The sequence below is a fragment of the Balaenoptera physalus genome, assembly GCF_965194825.1.
Source record: "Balaenoptera physalus genome assembly, chromosome: 9".
Classification (NCBI taxonomy): domain Eukaryota; kingdom Metazoa; phylum Chordata; class Mammalia; order Artiodactyla; family Balaenopteridae; genus Balaenoptera; species Balaenoptera physalus.
In genome coordinates this window covers 58,461,474-58,481,865 of record NC_138888.1, presented here as the reverse complement: position 1 = coordinate 58,481,865, position 20,392 = coordinate 58,461,474, and the positions used below count along the sequence as shown (strand labels likewise).

Sequence of the window (20,392 nt, the reverse complement as noted above, 5' to 3'; positions counted from 1 at the left end):
AGGAACACTCCCACACTCATACTATGAGACCACCGTCACCCTGATACCAAAACCAGACAAAGATGTCACAATGAAAGAAAACTACAGGCCAATATCACTGATGAACATAGATGCAAAAATCCTCAACAAAATACTAGCAAACAGAATCCAACAGCACATTAAAAGGATCATACACCACGATCAAGTGGGGTTTATACCAGGAATGCAAGGATTCTTCAATATACGCAAATCAATCAATGTGAAACACCATATTAACAAATTGAAGGAGAAAAACCATATGATCATCTCAATAGATGCAGAAAAAGCTTTCGACAAAAGCAACACTCATTTATGATAAAAAACTTCCAGAAAGTAGGCACAGAGGGAACTTTCCTCAACATAATAAAGGCCATATATGACAAACCCACAGCCAACATCGTCCTCAATGGTGAAAAACTGAAACCATTTCCACTAAGATCAGGAACAAGACAAGGTTGCCGACTCTCACCACTGTTATTCAACACAGTTTTGGAAGTTTTAGCCACAGAAATAAGAGAAGATAAAGAAATAAAAGGAATCCAAATCAGAAAAGAAGAAGTAAAACTGTCACTGTTTGTAGATGACATGATACCACACATAGAGAATCCTAAAGATGCTACCAGAAAACTACTCGAGCTAATCAATGAATTTGGTAAAGTAGCAGGATACAAAATTAATGCACAGAAATCCCTTGCATTCCTATACACTAATGATGAAAAATCTTAAAGAGAAATTAAGGAAACACTCCCATTTACCACTGCAACAAAAAGAATAAAATACCTAGGAATAAACCTACCTGAGGAGACAAAAGACCTGTATGCAGAAAAGAATAAGACACTCATGAACGAAATTAAAGATGATACAAACAGATGGAGAGATATACCACGTTCTTGGATTGGAAGAATCAACACTGTGAAAATGACTATACTACCCAAAGCAATCTACAGATTCAAGGCAATCCCTATCATAGTACCAATGGCATTTTTCACAGAAGTAGAACAAAAATTTCACAATTTGTATGGAAACACAAAAGTCCGCGAATAGGCAAAGCAATCTTGAGAAAGAAAAACGGAGCTGGAGGAATGAGGCTCCCTGACTTCAGACTATACTACAAAGCTACAGTAATCAAGACAGTATGGTACTGGCACAAAAAACAGAAATATAGATCAATGGAACAGGATAGAAAGCCCAGAGATAAACCCACACACATACGGTCACCTTATCTTTGATAAAGGAGGCAAGAATATACAGTAGAGAAAAGACAGCCTCTTCAATAATTGGTGCTGGGAAAACTGGACAGCTACATGTAAAATAATGAAATTAGAACACTCCCTAACACCATTCACAAAAATAAACTCAAAATGGATTCAAGACCTAAATGTAAGGCCAGACACTATTAAACTCTTAGAGGAAAACATAGGTAGAACACTCTATGACATACATCACAGCAAGATCCTTTTTGACCCACCTCCTAGAGAAATGGAAATAAAAACAAAAATAAACAAATGGGACCTAATGAAACTTAAAAGCTTTTGCACAGCAAAGGAAAACATAAACAAGACGAAAAGACAACCCTCAGAATGGGAGAAAATATTTGCAAATGAATCAACTGACAAAGGATTAGTCTCCAAAATATACAAGCAGCTCATGCAGCTCAATATCAAAAAAACAAACAACCCAATCAAAAAATGGGCAGAAGACTTAAATAGACATTTCTCCAAAGAAGATATACAGATTGCCAACACACACATGAAAGAATTCTCAACCTCATTAATCATTAGAGAAATGCAAATCAAAACTACAATGTGATATCATCTTACACTGGTCAGAATGGCCATCATCAAAAAATCTACAAACAATAAATACTGGAGAGGGTGTGGAGAAAATGGGACCCTCATACACTGTTGGTGGGAATGTAAATTGATATAGCCACTATGGAGAACAGTATGGAGGTTCCTTAAAAAACTAAAAATACAACTACCATATGACACAGGAATCCCACTACTGCTCATATACCCTGAGAAAACCATAATTCAAAAAGAGTCATGTACCACAATATTCATTGCAGCTCTATCTACAATAGCCAGGACATGGGAGCAACCTGAGTGTCCATCGACAGATGAATGGATAAAGAAGATGTGGCACATATATACAATGGAATATTACTCAGCCATAAAAAGGAATGAAATTGAGTTATTTGTAGTGAGGTGGATGGACCTAGAGTTTGTCATACAGAGTGAAGTAAGTCAGAAAGAGAAAAACAAATACAGTATGCTAACACATATATATATGGAATCTAAAAAGAAAAAAAAAAAAAGGTCATGAAGAACCTAGGGGCAAGACGGGAATAAAGTCGCAGACCTACTAGAGAATGGACTTGAGGATATGGGGAGGAGGAAGGGTAAGCTGGGACAAAGTGAGAGAGTGGCATGAACATATATACACTATCAGGTGTAAAATAGATAGCTAGTGGGAAGCAGCCACATAGCACAGGGAGATCAGTTGGGTGCTTTATGACCACCTAGAGGGGTGGGATAGGGAGGGTGGGAGGGAGGGAGATGCAAGAGGGAAGAGATATGGGGATATATGTATATGTATAACTGATTCACTTTGTTATAAAGCAGAAAGTAACACACCACTGTAAAGCGATTATACTCCAATAGAGATGTTTAAAAAAAAAAAACAACAAGAATATGATTATGTGTGAACTTCATTTCTTTTCTTAGGTTGAAATTTTGTAGATATTATAGGCAAATTCAAACATATTAGGACACAAACAAGATAACCTGGGGCAAATATGTGCCACCCCATTCTGAGAGGATCTCAGACTTAGAGTGTGAAAGACAGAAATCTGAAGACTAACTCCAAATTTTAGGAAATCATTAAGTCATTTTTATATCTGTTTTGATTCGAAAAACAGAAAAAAGTCAAGATTAGTTCCTCCAAGTACAGCATTCCCAAAGCTTTTACTTAGTTTTATTCATTTATTTTTACATTCTAGGTAATACATTCATATGGTTCAAAGAATATATAGTAAATAGTCTCTGTAACATGGATATTCTCCAGTCACCCAGTTCTCATTCTAAAACAACCACATATTTATATTCTTTACCATTTTTTAAAAACAAAAGAGGGGTACTTAACTTAAAAACATTTTTTTAACTATCTCTGAAGATCATTTCTTCAGTATATAGAGTACATTTTTTAATAGAGTCATACAATATTTTGCATTGTGTGAATGTGCCATAACTTATTTAGTGATGCTCTATTGGTCACTCAGGTTACAATGCAATCTTGCTATTAAAAACAGTACTATAATAAATAACCTTGTCAACAGTAAAATTTTTTTAAGTCATGTTCTTCAATGATTTTTTAATTTTTGGTAAATTATTTACACGCAAAATGCCTTCTAAGCGGTTTTTGGAAGTTACCCTGAAAGATATGAAAGAAAAATAAAGAGATGTATCTTATTTTTCTTTTGCTTTTGAATCTAGAAATTTTGAGAAAATTATCTTGCCAAATAAAAGTGAAAAATGAAAGCCCTTAATTTACTTGCAATCTTAAAACAAATGAGAATATTGATAATATTTTAACTACCATACCTTTAAATAAAAAGACTATGAAAATCACTGTAAAAGCATTCAACAGTTTTATGCAAATCTTTTATTGGTTGATCCTTTTAAATTATTCAACGCATATCATCTGAAAAAGTAAGAACTTACTTTTTACCAAGTTTTTCTTCTATTCTAACTTTCCAATCATCCATTCTTTCACGTACTAGGGCTTTTAAGGGTGCAATATATACTGCCTAAAACGGGGGTGCAAAAAGATCTCATGAAAATAGTGACATCATTTTCAAATAAAGCTAAACTCGATAGAATTTATCAAAATATAACTGTGGTTTAAAAAATATATCTTTTAATAATGAAAGACTTAAAATTTTAAATTAACAGAAAAAAGTCATTAACTTAACACTTATCCAAAGTAAGATATGAATACAGCACATCCTAAAAATACCGACATAGAACATTTTAAGTATTTTTTTTAAAAGCACCATTTGCATTTTATTTAGGTAGTTTATAATGAAATTATCTTTTAACATAATGTGAAAAATTAAAAAAAACTATGAGATAATACATTACCTAGAGAAAATTAAGTTTCTACTGAAAATAAAAGTTTTTATGATCAAGAGTTACCTGATTTATAATTCTTTCATGAAAAAAGTTACTAATTTTGAAATTCTAAAGATAAATAATCTGGTTGTTTAAATTTTAATGCATATTTTATGGAAGACACCAATGCCAGTCATACATTTTAGGTGTTCTACCTTTTAAAAAACAAAAATAAACAACCCCCCCTCCCGATCTTTAATAATCCAAACTTACATACTTACAATAATCCGAACTTACATTTTTTTTCAGGTTATTCACTGAAAAAAAATTCTTTCCTTTATAAAATGTTTCAAACTTAGAACAGAGCTCTACTGTTGTGTTAGTATGTCTCCTAATGAATCACTAGCCACATAATAAACTGAGGAGTAGGAAAATGTAAAGCTAAGTAGGGAAGAACAGCTACTAAATGGAAATCACTGAAAAAGGAAGTTAAAACATTTCTAAAATTATAACTGATGAGGAAAAAAATCACATAATTCTAATCACAACATATGAATTAGCTTTCTTGGAAAATAATGTTTCTAAAGTGAGAGTACTTCACATTTCAAGAAAGCTTAAAATCAACACTTATTTGACTTGCCACATTATTTTACATTAATGATATCATGGCCATTTGGAGAAATGGGGAATAAAAGCTGCCTCTGTATTTCCTTGTGTAATCAAGCTGTATTTGTTAAAGTATCAGCATTTCCTTCATAGCCAAAGGATTTGATTATGATTAATGATTATGAATCATTATATTTCTTACAAATATGGCTATGAATTAGGTATCTTACAATGAGGAAAGGACATGTGAGCACCGATATGTACATTGGAAATCTAACTAAAGGACTCCAAAGTTTTTTTGTTTTTTTATTTTTTTAATATTTTTTATAAATTTATTTATTTTATTTATTTATTTTTGGTTGTGTTGGGTGTTCGTTGCTGCGCGTGGGCTTTCTCTAGTTGCAGAGAGCGGGGGCTACTCTTCGTTGCAGTGCGTGGGCTTCTCATTGCAGTGGCTTGTCTCGTTGTGGAGCACAGGCTGTAGGCATGTGGGCTTCCGTAGTTGCAGCACATGGGCTCAGTAGTTGTGGCTCACGGGCTCTAGAGCGCAGGCTCAGTAGTTGTGGCGCACGGGCTTAGTTGCTCTGTGGCATGTGGGATCTTCCCAGGCCAGGGCTTGAACCCGTGTCCCCTGCATTGGCAGGCAGATTCTCAACCACTGCGCCACCAGGGAAGCCCCAACTCCAAAGTTTAATATAAATTTTCTTGTGGCTGGTTATTCTAATACTGATCTGGGTTCCCCTGGAAAATTCACCAGGAGTGACAAATCTATTCATCGAGTCCTGCCAGTATATTTAGAACTGGCTAGTTTACAGATTATAAACTATGCTTTCTAATTGAATGTAAGCAGGTGATTGTTTCCAACTGACCTTTGAAGTAGGGTACCTGTTGAAGACTCTGAAAATGGCTAATTCAGCTGCAACAGTCTTTCCTGATCCAGTGGGCGCTCCAAGTAGGACATTACAGTCTGTGTGATACAGCGTATGAAATATTTGTGTCTGCACAGGGTTAAAGTGGCTAAAATTGTATAGTGCTTCATATGCTTCACATCCCAAAGCTGTGATTGGTAAAGGCTGAAGATCCAGTAATTCTGAAAAGATTCAACAGGTACATACAATAACTGGAAAATATGCACAATATTAAATACTGTCTCTTAGAAATAAATTATAATAATCCTTAATTCTTTAGAGGGAAAAAAGGATTAACAAATTCTTACATACTAGTTATCAATCTTTTTTTCTGTTAGGACATTTATAATATTGACATGTTGGAAACTTTTCTGGGGTAGCTACCTCTAAGACAGTGCTAATGATACATCTTTCTCTTCCAATCAGGAAAGTGATTTGAATGACAGGTAAATGAAAATATGCATGTTTTAGAAGAAAACTAAATCTATACCAATCTGTAGAAGAAGGAAAACCATTTGCAAACTTCAGTAGTAGAATGGTTACTAATAACAAGTTACTGTTCATCTGTTAGACAATTGACAAAACAGAGTGGTCGCGTGAACTGCTGTTCTAGCCAACGCAAACTAACATGAACTTAAAATAATTCCAAGAAGAAACTTAGGTGGGAGTTTTAAATCATAGCATGACTGGGTAAATAAGAACTGTGCTGGGAAAACACTGAAAGAAACTAGATTTAATTGTAAATCATTATGTAGACTAGAGGTCTAGGAGATTAGAAAATAAAAATGATTTTGAGAAATAAACTTATACCTAGATACCCTTGAACTTGATAGTCATTTCATTTTCGTATAATCCAGAGAGGTATCAGTTGGCTACTCTCAGGATTACTTCCTGGAAGATGACTCTACTCATTTGAAGTTTGAGTAAGAAGGGAAAAAATATCAGTGAAGGGACATGGTGGTTTGTATCTTGAGTTAGATCTTCATCGTACAGTTTCAGATGGGAAAGTATGCAGAATTCTCTCCTCAGAAAATGTATTTAAAAGTAAAAAAGCTAATTTTAAAAATATTACCATTGCTCCACTGCTCTACTCTATTACACAGGTAATTGAGAACTAACTGTATGTTTCTTATACCAGATTACAATATCCTATATTTTTTGTAGCCCTGAAAATCAAGAAGGGAGGAAGTCTTAACTTGCAATGCTAATCAAAGCATAGACATATTCTTAATAAAGACTAAAAAAATAAATATTTTGGCATTTATTGACAATGCTAAATTAAGATGCTTTACTTCTGTGAAAGATGAAGATTTTTTCCTGACTGATTTGAGATCAGTGGGATGCCTATATGTATACTTGGAGCCAAACAGAACTAGCCATCATTGAGGTTACATCATGCATTTTTAAAAAATTTAATTAATTAATTTATTTATGGCTGCGTTGGGTTTTCGTTGCTGTGCGTGGGCTTTCTCTAGTTGCGGCGAGCAGGGGCTACTCTTCGTTGCGGTGCGCGGGCTTCTCACTGCAGTGGCTTCCCTTGTTGTGGAGCACTGGCTCCAGGCGCGCAGGCTTCAGTAGTTGTGGCACGTGGGCTCAGTAGTTGTGGTTCACAGGCTCTAGAGTGCAGGCTCAGTAGTTGTGGTGCATGGGCTTAGTTGCTACGCGGCATGTGGGATCTTCCCAGACCAGAGCTTGAACCTGTGTCCCCTGCATTGGCAGGCGGATTTTCAACCACTGCACCACCAGGGAAGTCCCACATCATGCATTTTTAATATCAATTGGTATGTCATGGTGGTACATTTATTTCTTTTAAAAATGTAGTCAGAAAATCAGCCAATTATATAAATAAGGTGACGTGCTTGGTCACTCAACAAAGAAGTGATTAAATGAGCATTAAAATATGATGTTAATATATGTTAAAATCAGGTACTGCAGCCAGAGAGACCCAGTAGTGATGTTGGTAGCATACGTTTTAAATGAAAGCACCAAACATTTTTATGTATTTTATTTTGAGATTCCAGATATCACAAAGCATATTTGATAAAAGAAAACCAGAAAGGTCCTCTTCAATGAGTAGATTAGTAGATACTGCAATCTCATTATTTTTCTAGGTTGACAATTTTTTAGTTTTGCTCTGTCAAGATATCAAAGTGGTACTAAGCTGTAGTTTAAAGTATCTCTCTTTAAGATATGCTAAGATAATGAACAAAGTACAAAAATGACAAAGATTAAAGTCACATTAATGCCTACTTTACTTTCCCAAAAGATTGTCAAATAATGTGTTCACTGAAAGCAGTAAAAACTACTATTTTTATTTTGAAAAAACAGAGTTTGTCTTCGGAAGACTTATATGGAAAAGAGAAATTGACTTTCATTTTGCTATAAATTAAGGGCCTCTTGAAATCTTTACTCATCCATTATGAATTCTCAATGAGAAGAAATAAACAATATACTAATTAGTTAATAGATTAGCCTCAAGATATTTTTGAAATAGAATATTTTATAGGCTACTTAAAAGTATCATTATAAATATTTATTCATGAAAATTTGCTTCTTTAACAAGTCAAAATAGAAAGGCAGTCAATCATGTTATAAAAATTTTAAATGGGGGCTTCCTTGGTGGCGCAGTGGTTGAGAATCTGCCTGCCGATGCAGGGGACACGGGTTCGAGTCCTGGTCTGGGAAGATCCCACATGCCGCGGAGCAACTAGGCCCGTGAGCCACAACTACTGAGCCTGTGCGTCTGGAGCCTGTGCTCCGCAACAAGAGAGGCCGCAACAGTGAGAGGCCCGCGCACCGCGATGAAGAGTGGTCCCCACTTGCCGCAACTAGAGAAAGCCCTCGCACAGAAACGAAGACCCAACACAGCCAAAAATTAAAAAAACAAAACAAAACAAAAAATTTAAAATGGATTTTTGTCAACTATCAAACAATGAAAACAATGAAAAACACTGTTACATGATACTGCAGATCACCGCATACCCTTTTATAATGTTAGTGTGGAAGAAAAGAACCAATATAAAGAGTATATGTTGTTTGTAAGACACAAACTGACTCGAAGTATACGTGAATCCATTCTGTAGTAATACCATAACCTGACTCCTTAGTATTAGCACTTTTTGGTGTAGAAGCACACTATATGGAGGAAAGAACCCTACAATTCACTTTAATTAAATTAACATAGTAGAAGTAAGTTTAACAGTAATAAATGCAAGGAAAAAATGATATCTCAAAAGTTTCACAGAGAGCACAGATAAAATGACAACACTTGCAATGAAAAAGGAAGGAGATGTGGAGAAATTATAATGTAAAAATAGAGATCAAGGCATAGTAATACAGAAACAGTGAGTCTCATGCTTGTCAGATTATAAAAATTGAACTAGTCTTAATGTTTTTGGATCTCAAATAAAAAAAAATTAAGGCCTGCCATTTGATCTGATTTTGAAAAGTCTCTTTTCAAACTGTATTGACAAATAAGTTGGATTTTTATTCATATTCAGGCAACTTTAAAGCACAGACACTTTTCAACATGAGCTAAAACAACAATTTTGGAAAAATCAATGATTCAAGTTACTATTCCATACTATTCCATACCTGTATGGGGAGGATGTCTCTCTGGTAGAATCAGATGTTGAAAGTTAATAATACATACAGCCTCAGCTCCCAACCATCGATCAGACACTGCTCGGATGTAATATTGAGAAGGCAAAGGCTCAAAAATAGGGATTGTAAACACCAGCAGTTGAGCTTCTTTACTAATGACCTAATGTGAAATAAAGTCTAAAATGAATATGGCTATTCTAGTAGCATAAAGGCTTTATTAGTCTCTTGTAAAAACAATCATATCTATAGCAGTATGTACTAAAGATAAAAGAAATATCTTGGATTTCTAAATAGCTGAAATATTCAGATACTTCAGAAACTTGTAGGTGGTTCCCTTCTGAGGATACGTGATATTACAGAAGGAAAAACATACACTCAGTTTATATTATTTACATATGCATATCATCATGTATTAACAGGTTATCAATTTGACTCATTATCAGAATTTTCCAAAATTCACTCACTCAAGTACTTTACTTCATTAATTTTTACCAAATTATTTACTTAATGGTTTTCTTTAAATTCTTTGACTACCATAAGTGGAATAACAGAACACTTGACATAAATAGAAGATAATCATGAACACAAATGCAATAAAAATAAAATATTGCTATAAAATTCTATGGGTGTCCACTCAAGCCTAAAGCTAGCTTGCTTTCTCTTTGATAAAAAGAGAAATTAGGAATGAAGCATCACAGTTAAAGACAGCTTTCATCAAATTGAGTCTTTCTCTTGAAATTTACAGAGAATTTAAAAAACAGTATCTTTTATACAATGTGATTCAATATTCTTTAGTACTGTGCTTATGTAACACCTAAAGTTATTATTTTTTATTTATTTAATTTTTAAAAATATTATTTATCCCACCCACCCCTCTGGAAGACATGCCTTAAACCATTAGAATGATTATAATTAAATTTCTCAAATGAAAATCACTTTGAATATATGAATACTATAACATTTAATTACTATTTTCTTTTAAAACCAAACAGAAATATAAAAAATAATACATAAAGCTTTAATGGCACTATGAAATTATAGAGAAATAGGTAAAAATAGAAATTATTTAGTTTACATTTTCTTCCTAATGACAGCAACATAATAAGGATAGAGCCATATATACATATTTACCTGTTTTTTTAGAACTAGGAAATACTCTGAATGATAAATATGATCATTTGTAGGATCTTCTACCCAAATCCACCAGGGTTCTCCTACTGTCCCATGGACCTAGAAGAAAAATAGTATCCTAATACTATATACTGTAACTCAAATAAGGGATACTGTTGTTTGTATTCCCAGCACCCATTCCTCTCTCTCTTTTTGACAGATTTATTGATATGTAATTTACATAACAAAGTTTACTCATTTAACATATACAGTTCAATAGTTTTAATACATTTACAAAGTTTTGTGACCATCTTCATAATCTAATTTTAGAACATTTTTATCATCCCCCAAAAAAACCTTGTACCCTACCTATCTTCCCCCCATCCTCCCAACCTCCAACCCTGGACAACCACAATCTACTTTCTTTCTCTATAGATTTACCTATTTGGAACACTTCATATAAATGGAATCATGTATATGAAATGATTTTGCGACTGGCTTCTTTCATTTACCATAATGTTTTCGTTCATGTCATAGTGTGCATCAGTCCTTCATTCCTTCTTATTAACAAATGATATTCCATTGGATAGATATACTGTATTTTGTATACTCATTGCTCTTTCTTTTTTTATTCCTAACAAAGCCTAGTCTTGTTTAGTATTCACACCTCTCTCATGTAATTCAGAAGGTAACCCCACCTCCCAGGATAATTTTGGTTAGCATACACTAATCAGCTTATGGTATCCCCCTTACAACAGGTTGTGGTGAGGGATAGGCATGTGCCCAATACCGGCCCAGTTAGGCTGAAGAAAAGGTGTTCTGGCCCATGCTCTGGGCTGCTGCAGGTGGGGTATTTTTCCCTCTCTCTGTTAAATGTGAACAAGGAAGCATGAAAACATTTGGGAAGTAGCCAACAATATCAGCAGAGCAAAAAGATGGAAAGATCCTGGGTCCGGAAGAGTATCATTAAACAGAAGACTCAATCATCTTCAGGGCCTATTCTACCTGTGGACCTATCATTATGTAAGATGATATATCTTCTTCTGCTTAAGTCAGTTTGAGACAAGTCATATTTGCTATTCTTGCAGCCAACAGCATTCTAACTTATAGAAGCAACTATGAACAATTAAGTAATCCATTCTAACAATGAATTAAACCAAATTGTGGGAGATTTATTATGGATCCTTTTTATTTTATTTTATTTTTGGTCGCACTGGGTGGCTTGTGGGATGTTAGTTCCCCGACCAGGGATTAAACCTGGGCACCCAACAGTGGAAGTGTGGAGCCCTAACCACGGGACTGCCAGGGAATTCCTATTATGGATCTTGATACAAGAAAACAGGGTAAAAAAAACATAAAACTTTTATGTATTTGAAAATATAAAAACTTGAAATGAGTTTATGGCTACTTGTAATTTTATACTTTATGTAAAATTCTATATTTATTAAAATATTAAATAAAATTTTATATCATCTTGTCCTCACAGAAATTCTATGAGAAAGATAATTATTATTATTATACATGTTTACAGATGAGGAAACTGAAGGAATGAATGGTTAGGACACTTTAAGGACACTTTAAGACCAACGGTAGATTTGGGTTAGGACTATGGTTGCGTAACATTGCAGAATAAAATGCATTCACTTTAAAGATGTACTAATGTCAGGTAATGCAGAAGATATTCACTTACACTTAACTAGAACCTTACAATTACCATGTAAAGTAAGCATTGCTATACTACATTTACTGATTTACCTGTCTTCCCCCACTGGCTTCTTGAATGAAAGGACTGACATGTACTCGCCTGTATGTACAATCTCTTTTCTACTCTACTCTTTGCTCAGTAACTGGTGCAAAGACAGACCTTAAGAATTATTGACTGAATAAGAAGAGGACCCAGAGTATACAGTAACAGCTAAGGTCTGGAAGAAAGAACAGAAGTAGGGGTAAAAACAGAAACAGAAAAGTGATGGGAGCCAAAGAAGGACATTTTCAAGGACAATGTATAGGACTGAATGTTCAGAGAAGTAAACAAAATAACTAAGAAAAAGCCATTTATTATGGTAATCAGTCAGTCTTTGGTGATCACTGAAGTAGTCTCAGCAGGAAACAGGTGACCAGGAGGAAAATGCAGATTACTCTTTCTACAAGTCTAATGGTAAAGGAGAGAATGATAGTTTGAGAAACCTCAGGATTTTAAAAGGGCCCTTTTAGCATGAAGAATCTTGAATTTTGAGTAGGTTAAAATGACAGAGTAAGAAGAGCTGGAAAAAAGAAGATCACATAGAGAAAAATGAAAGAAGATAGAATAAAGCAAAGTCCCTATGGAGCTGAATCCACTAAACCATTATACAATGTGAAATTTTAGGTTTCCTAAAATGTTCTGAAGGGGTCTCACTGGTTGACATATTATTAATATATTATACCACATGCTTATCTTGAGGATGAGAGTAAATAATACTATTGATACAATGTTTTAAATGATTCTTCGATATATATTCTTTTTAAAGGTTTTTCTATATGCCTTGAGGACAGACGTAAGGAGGTGTAGTTGAACCTGCAGTACAGACATTTTTCCTTAATGTAGATATAGGTGTTTTCCATTTCTACCTGATCATTCCAAGTGAAATCAGGACAGACGCTGAGCGTCACTCGGAGGACAGTCCGTGTGATGGGCTGAATGGACGCTTCCATTGTAACAGAAGGAATCTGATGAACACATTGTTTGACCTTGAGCCCAATATTCACATGATGCAGAATGTGACCTGCAGGGAAAATGTCACTTAGAAGAAATGTGTCCAGACAGAAAAAAAGCAATATAATCTGACTTGTAAATGGGATTTCAGAGAAGGTGCTTTTATTGCTTGTTTTATGATTTGCTATGTAGAATAGCTGACATTCTTGACCTGGCATGTTTGAATATTTTGTAATAGTTAACTTGAATTAGCAATTCATAGCTCTGTAAACCAGTATCAAGGTTTTTTCAGCTATTAATAGGGTTCTTAAAATTACTGAGACTTGATAGTGTTTAAACTACTATAAACAGTTCCACTTTTCTCCTAGCCAATTTAAGACTCATTATAGAAATATTCAGTATTTTGTGAAAACAGTCATTAACTTATTCAAGGCCTATTTCAGAACTCTATAACCATGATGGAAAATGCTTTACTAATCAAACACAACTAACCTATCCATACCCATTTCCAGAAAACAAAGATAAAAATATAAAATATGGCCAGTCCAGCACAAAATTAACCACTTATACATATTTTCGTAAATGATCAGATTCTGAAATACAGATACAAATGGAGGCACCAGGGTGGGGGTGAGGGTCACAAATAGATGTGACTAACTTTAAACATTTTCCTACTCCAGGCCAAGCGACTAAGCGGAAATAGATTCTATCTTATAGTATCAATATTTCTTGTATGTCTTGGTGCTTCATAATATAATTTTTTTAAAGCATATTTACAAGTAAATCAAAATGTTTTATGTTCACCAAAGTTTGAAAATCTAAAGTGATTTTCCTTATTTTAATAAAATATTTATGTTACCCAAGGTGAGTAATCTCAACTTCCTAGTTTGTATTCTCAATTTCTATTTTTATTGATACCTCCCCTTTTCCATTCCATCTGAGAAGTATTCTTCTTATTATACAAGGGAAATAACTGTCTCAGCCTCTCTACACATCTATGGACCTTTTTTGCCAGGTCCCTCTATTTCTCCTCAGCCTGACTCCCTTCATGTGTAATGTGTATTCTATTCAGAATCTGAAATATTACCTAATCAATGTTTGTCCAACAGAATGTTAAGGTACATGGCAATGTATGTAGGGATAATTTTTCAATATTATGTGAAAAACATAGAAGACCAAATGCTATTTACACACCGATACCAACTGTGTTTAAAGATCTATACATGTGTAATGATGAAGCTCATTTAGAAACTGAAGAAATGTAGGGTTTAATGTTGACATACTTTTTTGCTGTAATACTGCTGATATACATAACAAAAGACGATGAAATGAAATGAACAAAAGAAATAACTTGAGAATAAGCCTCATTGACTAATTCTCATCATTTGTAGCTAAGATTCTATCTGTAAAATACTCAAGGGTGTGACAATCTAAACTCCATTTTAACTGCTAATTCTATTGAGTAACTTAATAAAATTTAGAGAGACTTTTGCCTGAGTTTAGATCAATGTAAAAGAAATTTCATAAAAATGGTAGAAGTTTATCTTTAGTAATGTGGAAATTCACAATACTTTTTTTTTTTACATCAAGTGAAATATTTTAACTGCATGAAACAGTACATTAAAACATTTTTGCTTCCTTCTTACCTATTTCATCTTTCCTCATGTCTTTCAGCTTATCCACAGTAAGTTTTTTTTCTTCTAATCTTGTTAGAATGTGTGGTGGTAACACTGAAAATTGTCTCAAAGGGCTAGCCCAACCCCAGAGCCTCTTGTCGATGACTTTACTAAGATTCAGGAGCCTATAGGTCATGGCAGGCCAACGTTTCCTCAGAGCAATTTCAAAAAGAGCGCGGACAATTCTAGCTGCGTTCTGAAGAATGAAAAGGGGGATTGGTGGTTAGGTCCAATATAATTTTAAATTTGTCAATAAAGTTATTATTCAGACTCAGTTTCAAAAGTATGTCTAGCTGCATCCTTTAATTGTGGGCAACATCTATCCTCATATAACCCTAATTATCTTTATTACTTCTACACAAGAATAATCACATCCTTTATATGTGGATGTTATCCTGTTTCACTCTCCAAGAGTAGCTTTATTTCCCAGTCCTTAGGAAGCTCCACCTCACAGCCCCTAAACAGGAATGAAGTAGGAAGAGACAAAAAAAAATACAAAGTATTTGGGAGGGTGCTGAGGCCATTTTAGAATCTAAGAGACAGCCAAGGATGCCCTTGGGTATATAGTGGAATGATTAAATTTATAAAGCTATTTAGAGAAATAAGGAAGACTTTCGGATCCAGTCAGAGAGAACAATTAGTGAGAGAAGAGCAACAAAGAAATACTGAGGAGTGCAACTAACCCATATTAATGGCTCCTGTATAAACCAAGCAGTATGCTTACCGCTTTGCATATATTATCTCATTTAATTTTTATGACAACAGGTCATTTGACTGGTCTTGATATTATGATTTTATAGATGAAGATACTAAAGTTTGGTGAGGTTAATAATTTGACCAGGAGAGTTGATGTCAGAGTATCTATTGAAAGCCAGATCTAAACAATGCCAAACTTAACTCCAAGATTCTAAATTCAGTGATCTGAGGATAACTTCATTAGTAGACATACAGAAAGTTACAATGATTGAAGCCTTTATTCACATCTCTGTAGTTTGTTTTTCTTCCTTCCCTCTATCATTAACTTTGCAGACTGTTTTATGGAAGATTATTTTTAAAATCATGAGCTTAGAGACACCTTACAATATCTAATGACATCTGTATTTGAAAACGAAGAATGTTAAATCTGATCAAAATCATAAAAAGAGATAGAAAAGAGTAAGATTTTAAATAGCAAACAGATGATCTGGCTTGAAATTATGAGGTGAAAAATGATCATAAGAATTAAGGATTTTGGTTTTATATTTTATATAAAAAGTGTTATTCATCTTTTGATAAATTCGACTACTTTGTTTCAGTATTAGAAATTTAAGAACAAATGGTATTTAGAAGTATGAGGATAGCTGTAACACCCGTTAAAAATTGACAGGATATCTCTTATTAGGCCCAGAAAATGATCAGTAAAATGAATATTTTGATTTTTATAGCTATCAAATAGGTCTTCCTACAGCATGCTCAGTTGCTCTTCTAAAAAAATTCCCAGGCTAATTTTCTCAACTGTGTTTGAAAGTATGTTTTTATATTTCAGAACCTATAGTTGTTCCCTAAAAGCTAAAAGAAATGGAAAGAGAAATCCCATGTGAGAAGATACCAACAGGACATTTTAATCTGAAATGATATAAATTGCATGGGAATAATGATCAAAATCTCTAACATGTAGAAGATAAATATAGGCCCCTTTATAAAATCATAGAATATCTGAGCTAAGGATTTATCTTAAGGGCTGGGAGAATAAAGTTTCAGAAATATACAAGGAAGTACTATTTTACAGAGCTGAGAGAGTGCTTGTGGAACTACTGATGGCTTAAACTAAAAAAAAAAATACACACAAAAACAAAACAAAACCAAAAAAACCCCCCAAAAAACCAACAATAATTTATCTAACATATTCAAGAATGATAAACCCATAATAGTTTTTTTTTTTTTTTTTTAAAGGGATTCTTAGAGATATATCCTCAATCTTTTGAGACTGACTTTCTGGGTACCAATCATGAAGAAACCGTAAGTTTTATACTGTAAAGCAATTCGTAAATCAGTCTCTGATGATATCTTCATAATCTTGAAGCAAGCAGAAATATGGTCAGATTATTCATCCAGAACCCAGTAAAGCTTTACGTTTCAGTTAAATCATTAACTATTGCAATATAAAATCATTAGAGAAAATAAAATGACAATATTATATTATTTTTCAGAAAAACAGATAAAACAAAAGACTTTAAAAACAATGGTTCCGTATAGAGGCTTTAGGTTTTTGAGACTATATGTGTTTTTCTATGGCAGAAACATATATGTTCCAAAATAAAAAATAAAAAGAGTATGTTTTTACCACATCCACATTTACTTTATATAATATATGAAATCATCACCTGGTCTCTTGGTTACTTTGATTAAATTACTGCATTCATTCAAACTGTTTACCAATATATCTTGGTTTATGTTTGTAAATATTTCATGTTTACAGTTATTTCAAAGCACTCTGGGGTATTCATAGCTGTTAATAATAATTCATTTAACACAAACATACTCTTTCTATATTAAGTCTTTGAGCAAAATTACAAACACAAAATACATAGTGGAATATTTTCTATATTTAAAATAAGATTAACCTTTTATTTCTCCTTAACCTAGAGGAGGTATTACTCAATAAAAATAATTTAAAAAGTATTCTTGAGAAATAAAAAATATCTTTTAAAAAAGTATGCCTAGAAGGGAAACCTCTCATTTGAAAGGTAAATACTGCAAACAAAATCTACTTTATATCATATGAGGGCTTGAATATTAAAAACATAAATATTACAACATTTTATACTATGGTAATTTTACAAACTTAAACATTTAATGAGCTGTAATTTATGGATTAATTTTCCTTCAGTACTCAATTTGTTAAGTATCAACAGTAGGAAAGAAAGATTACCTTTTTTATAAAAGATATATCATACTTAATATATGGTATGGGGTATATTTATTAAGCCTTGTTTAATGGTTAAAAACAATTGTTTACATTTCTAACATCTGGGGAATGCTACAAAGGTTCCACAATCTTTTCTTTTCACTTGAAATATTATTGTACTATTGCCCTTCCTAAGTAAAAGTGAACTTTATCATTTAAAACAGAAAAAAATCAGATACTGATAATTTTAAACTCTAAAATGTAAATAATAGCAACATCAAAAAAAGCCAAGCCAACCACCAAATCCCACCCCTGTTCCTGATCTAACAGCAGAGACGGCATAAAAGATGTACAAATTAAACAGAACCAGTTCTAAGATAAAATGGTAATTTGACAGCATGTCACAATGCAATACATTCATAGTATAGCATGAATTAATTCCTTGAATCTCCAAAAGTAACCAAGGAAGAGAAAACAGGAAGGGAGTAATATTCTTACCTGGGCAACGTATGCAGAATCTGATATAAGGGAGAAACTGTCCACCTCCCCTCGGCTGATATAAGTTTGTAGTAGGATGTTTATTTTCCCATAACTGTTCTCTACACCTCCAGGAGCTGAGAGTTCACAGAAGCTGTTTAATAAGGCATCTAACTCCTCTATTTCCTCTTCTCTGACCTGGAAGAATCAATGTTTTTATAGGATTATTTGGGCTGATTTATTTAAATTTTTTATATTGAAATTAAACCACATTGCATGTTTTCTAAAAGTTTCCATCTGTGATAACTCAAGAGTTTCCTTTTGTATACTAAAATAATAGCAATTTTTTCATAGGTAGCTAATAAAATACAATGAAAAACTATCTTGATGCTGATAAGATTACATTTTATTATTCATCACCAATATTAAAATTGCCATTGACATATACAAATTTGATATGTCACAAAAATTAAGTCTTCTGACCTCACCATCTTTCAACTGATGAGATTTCATTTTTTATTTGACCAGAGTAAAACCTCTGCCCAAATGGATTAGGGCAAACTTGAATTATCTTCAAACGCATTCATTACAGTCATATATTTTTATATGGTATAACGCATTCATAGCTTAAAGCTGTGAAGTACTATGATTCAAAGTATTAAAGTTTTCACTGTTAATAAGATTAAATTATAATATGGGTACAGAAATATTCATATCTAAGTTTGAATCATGCATGTCCTTTATATTTTCTTCAGCGAACCTTATATTGCAGATAAACCAAAATCTACACACTATATTCTCTGACAGTTTCATTACTGCAAAACCTATTTAAATTATGTTTGATTTGCAGTAGAGAGCAAAGAACGAGGTCAGGTATGACATACTATCAAAATCTAGGATAGTGGACATTGTTGATAAATGGAAGAACATTGCTGGTACTCAAAATGTGAAGTGTCATACAGCTTATATTGTATCAGGAATAACAATAAATTATGAACTTTTATAAATGAATCAACACCATATGCGTTATATGCATTTGATTCAAGCTTCAAGTAATCTTACCTTGATTTGATCAAATTCTTCAGCTTTGGAGACTATAGCAAAAATATCACTTTCTGTTTTGTGAGCATCAAAGAGTTCATTGAAGGTCTACCAAAGTAAGTGTTATATTTGATTAAAATAGAAGGTCCAGTAAAATATTTTAAATTAAAAATGCAACTATAAATCACACATTCTAAGAGAACATCTGAGCCCTAGAATATGCAGAGTTATAATGTCTGTAGCATACTGTTCCAAAATCATCATTTTAAACATTGTCAAATTTATCAAAGACTAAAAAACATTCCCCAAACAAAATTAGCTAGAGAAGACCTTTAGAAGCAAAAAGATCTATAAAATCAGTTAATGAAACGTACAACAGATATCTAAAACAATGTTCAGCATAACATTCTTGTCTTGGCTCATTTTCAGCATGGGCATATGTAAATCTGCACCATTCATCAACTTAAAGCTGATCATATATCACATAAAATTCAGAGAGGAATAACTAAAAATATGTAACTTAAGATTCCGGCAAATATATCACAACATTGCTAGTTAGGGCATACAGAAATTCAGGAAACTGGAAAGAAGAAAGGCTACAGTCCCTGAAAGAGAGCAGCAAACAGGCTTAAGATGTAGTTCGGCAGCAACACGCTACCAAGTGGACAAATGAGAAAGGTAACTTAATGAACAAAATGAGTGAACATGAGTAGGTGATAGCAGCAATAGAGGGCGAGGGAAAAGGTTTTGGGTTGAGGAACTACCATATCACGGTTGTGAGTAATATATGTTAAAAGACTTTGAAGAAACCTAAAGTGCTATACAAACACAAGATTTATGTGCGGCAAGATGAGGAAAAGCTATCATGCCCATGAAAATGTTTTCTGAAACATGTTATCTGCATAATAAGCACATGTTAAATAAGTACAAAACTTAGATTTCATATAGGCCTTGGTGTTCATATTTCTGAAGAAACTTCACCTTAGTGATTTCTATTACTTTTTCATTTAAAAAACAATTTTAAGAACAAAAATAAAAATGAACATAAAAAAAAATCAAACTTTCTCTCTATAAAAAGAGTAAAGAGTAAAAATTCACCTTAATCCAACTCCTTTCAAATTTAAGTCCTCTCCTCACAGGTAATCACTATTAAGTTTTCCCATGTATTAACATGTGAAGGTACATATGTAGGTACAGAAATACACACGAAGACAAGTATGTATTCTTTAAAATGTAGATATTATAGTGGCACCCTACCT

At 33.3% G+C, this 20,392-nt stretch overlaps 1 protein-coding gene across 3 annotated transcripts in view; it reads right to left on the bottom strand.

Annotated features, from left to right (window-relative positions):
- ASCC3 (activating signal cointegrator 1 complex subunit 3) overlaps positions 1–20,392 on the bottom strand; it is a 335,131-nt gene that overhangs the window by 109,757 nt on the left and 204,982 nt on the right. For 2 of the 3 annotated variants that reach the window (XM_082475077.1, XM_082475078.1), the window contains 8 exons: positions 19,155–19,241; positions 18,114–18,290; positions 14,699–14,924; positions 12,968–13,122; positions 10,379–10,477; positions 9,239–9,407; positions 5,606–5,826; positions 3,741–3,826 (listed from right to left, as the gene is read on the bottom strand). In XM_082475077.1, the coding sequence (XP_082331203.1) occupies positions 3,741–3,826; positions 5,606–5,826; positions 9,239–9,407; positions 10,379–10,477; positions 12,968–13,122; positions 14,699–14,924; positions 18,114–18,290; positions 19,155–19,241 (1,220 nt within the window). Of the gene's footprint in view, positions 1–3,740; positions 3,827–5,605; positions 5,827–5,848; positions 6,547–9,228; positions 9,408–10,378; positions 10,478–12,967; positions 13,123–14,698; positions 14,925–18,113; positions 18,291–19,154; positions 19,242–20,392 lie in introns of those variants that run through there. The other variant, XM_082475079.1, reaches the window with a different exon arrangement.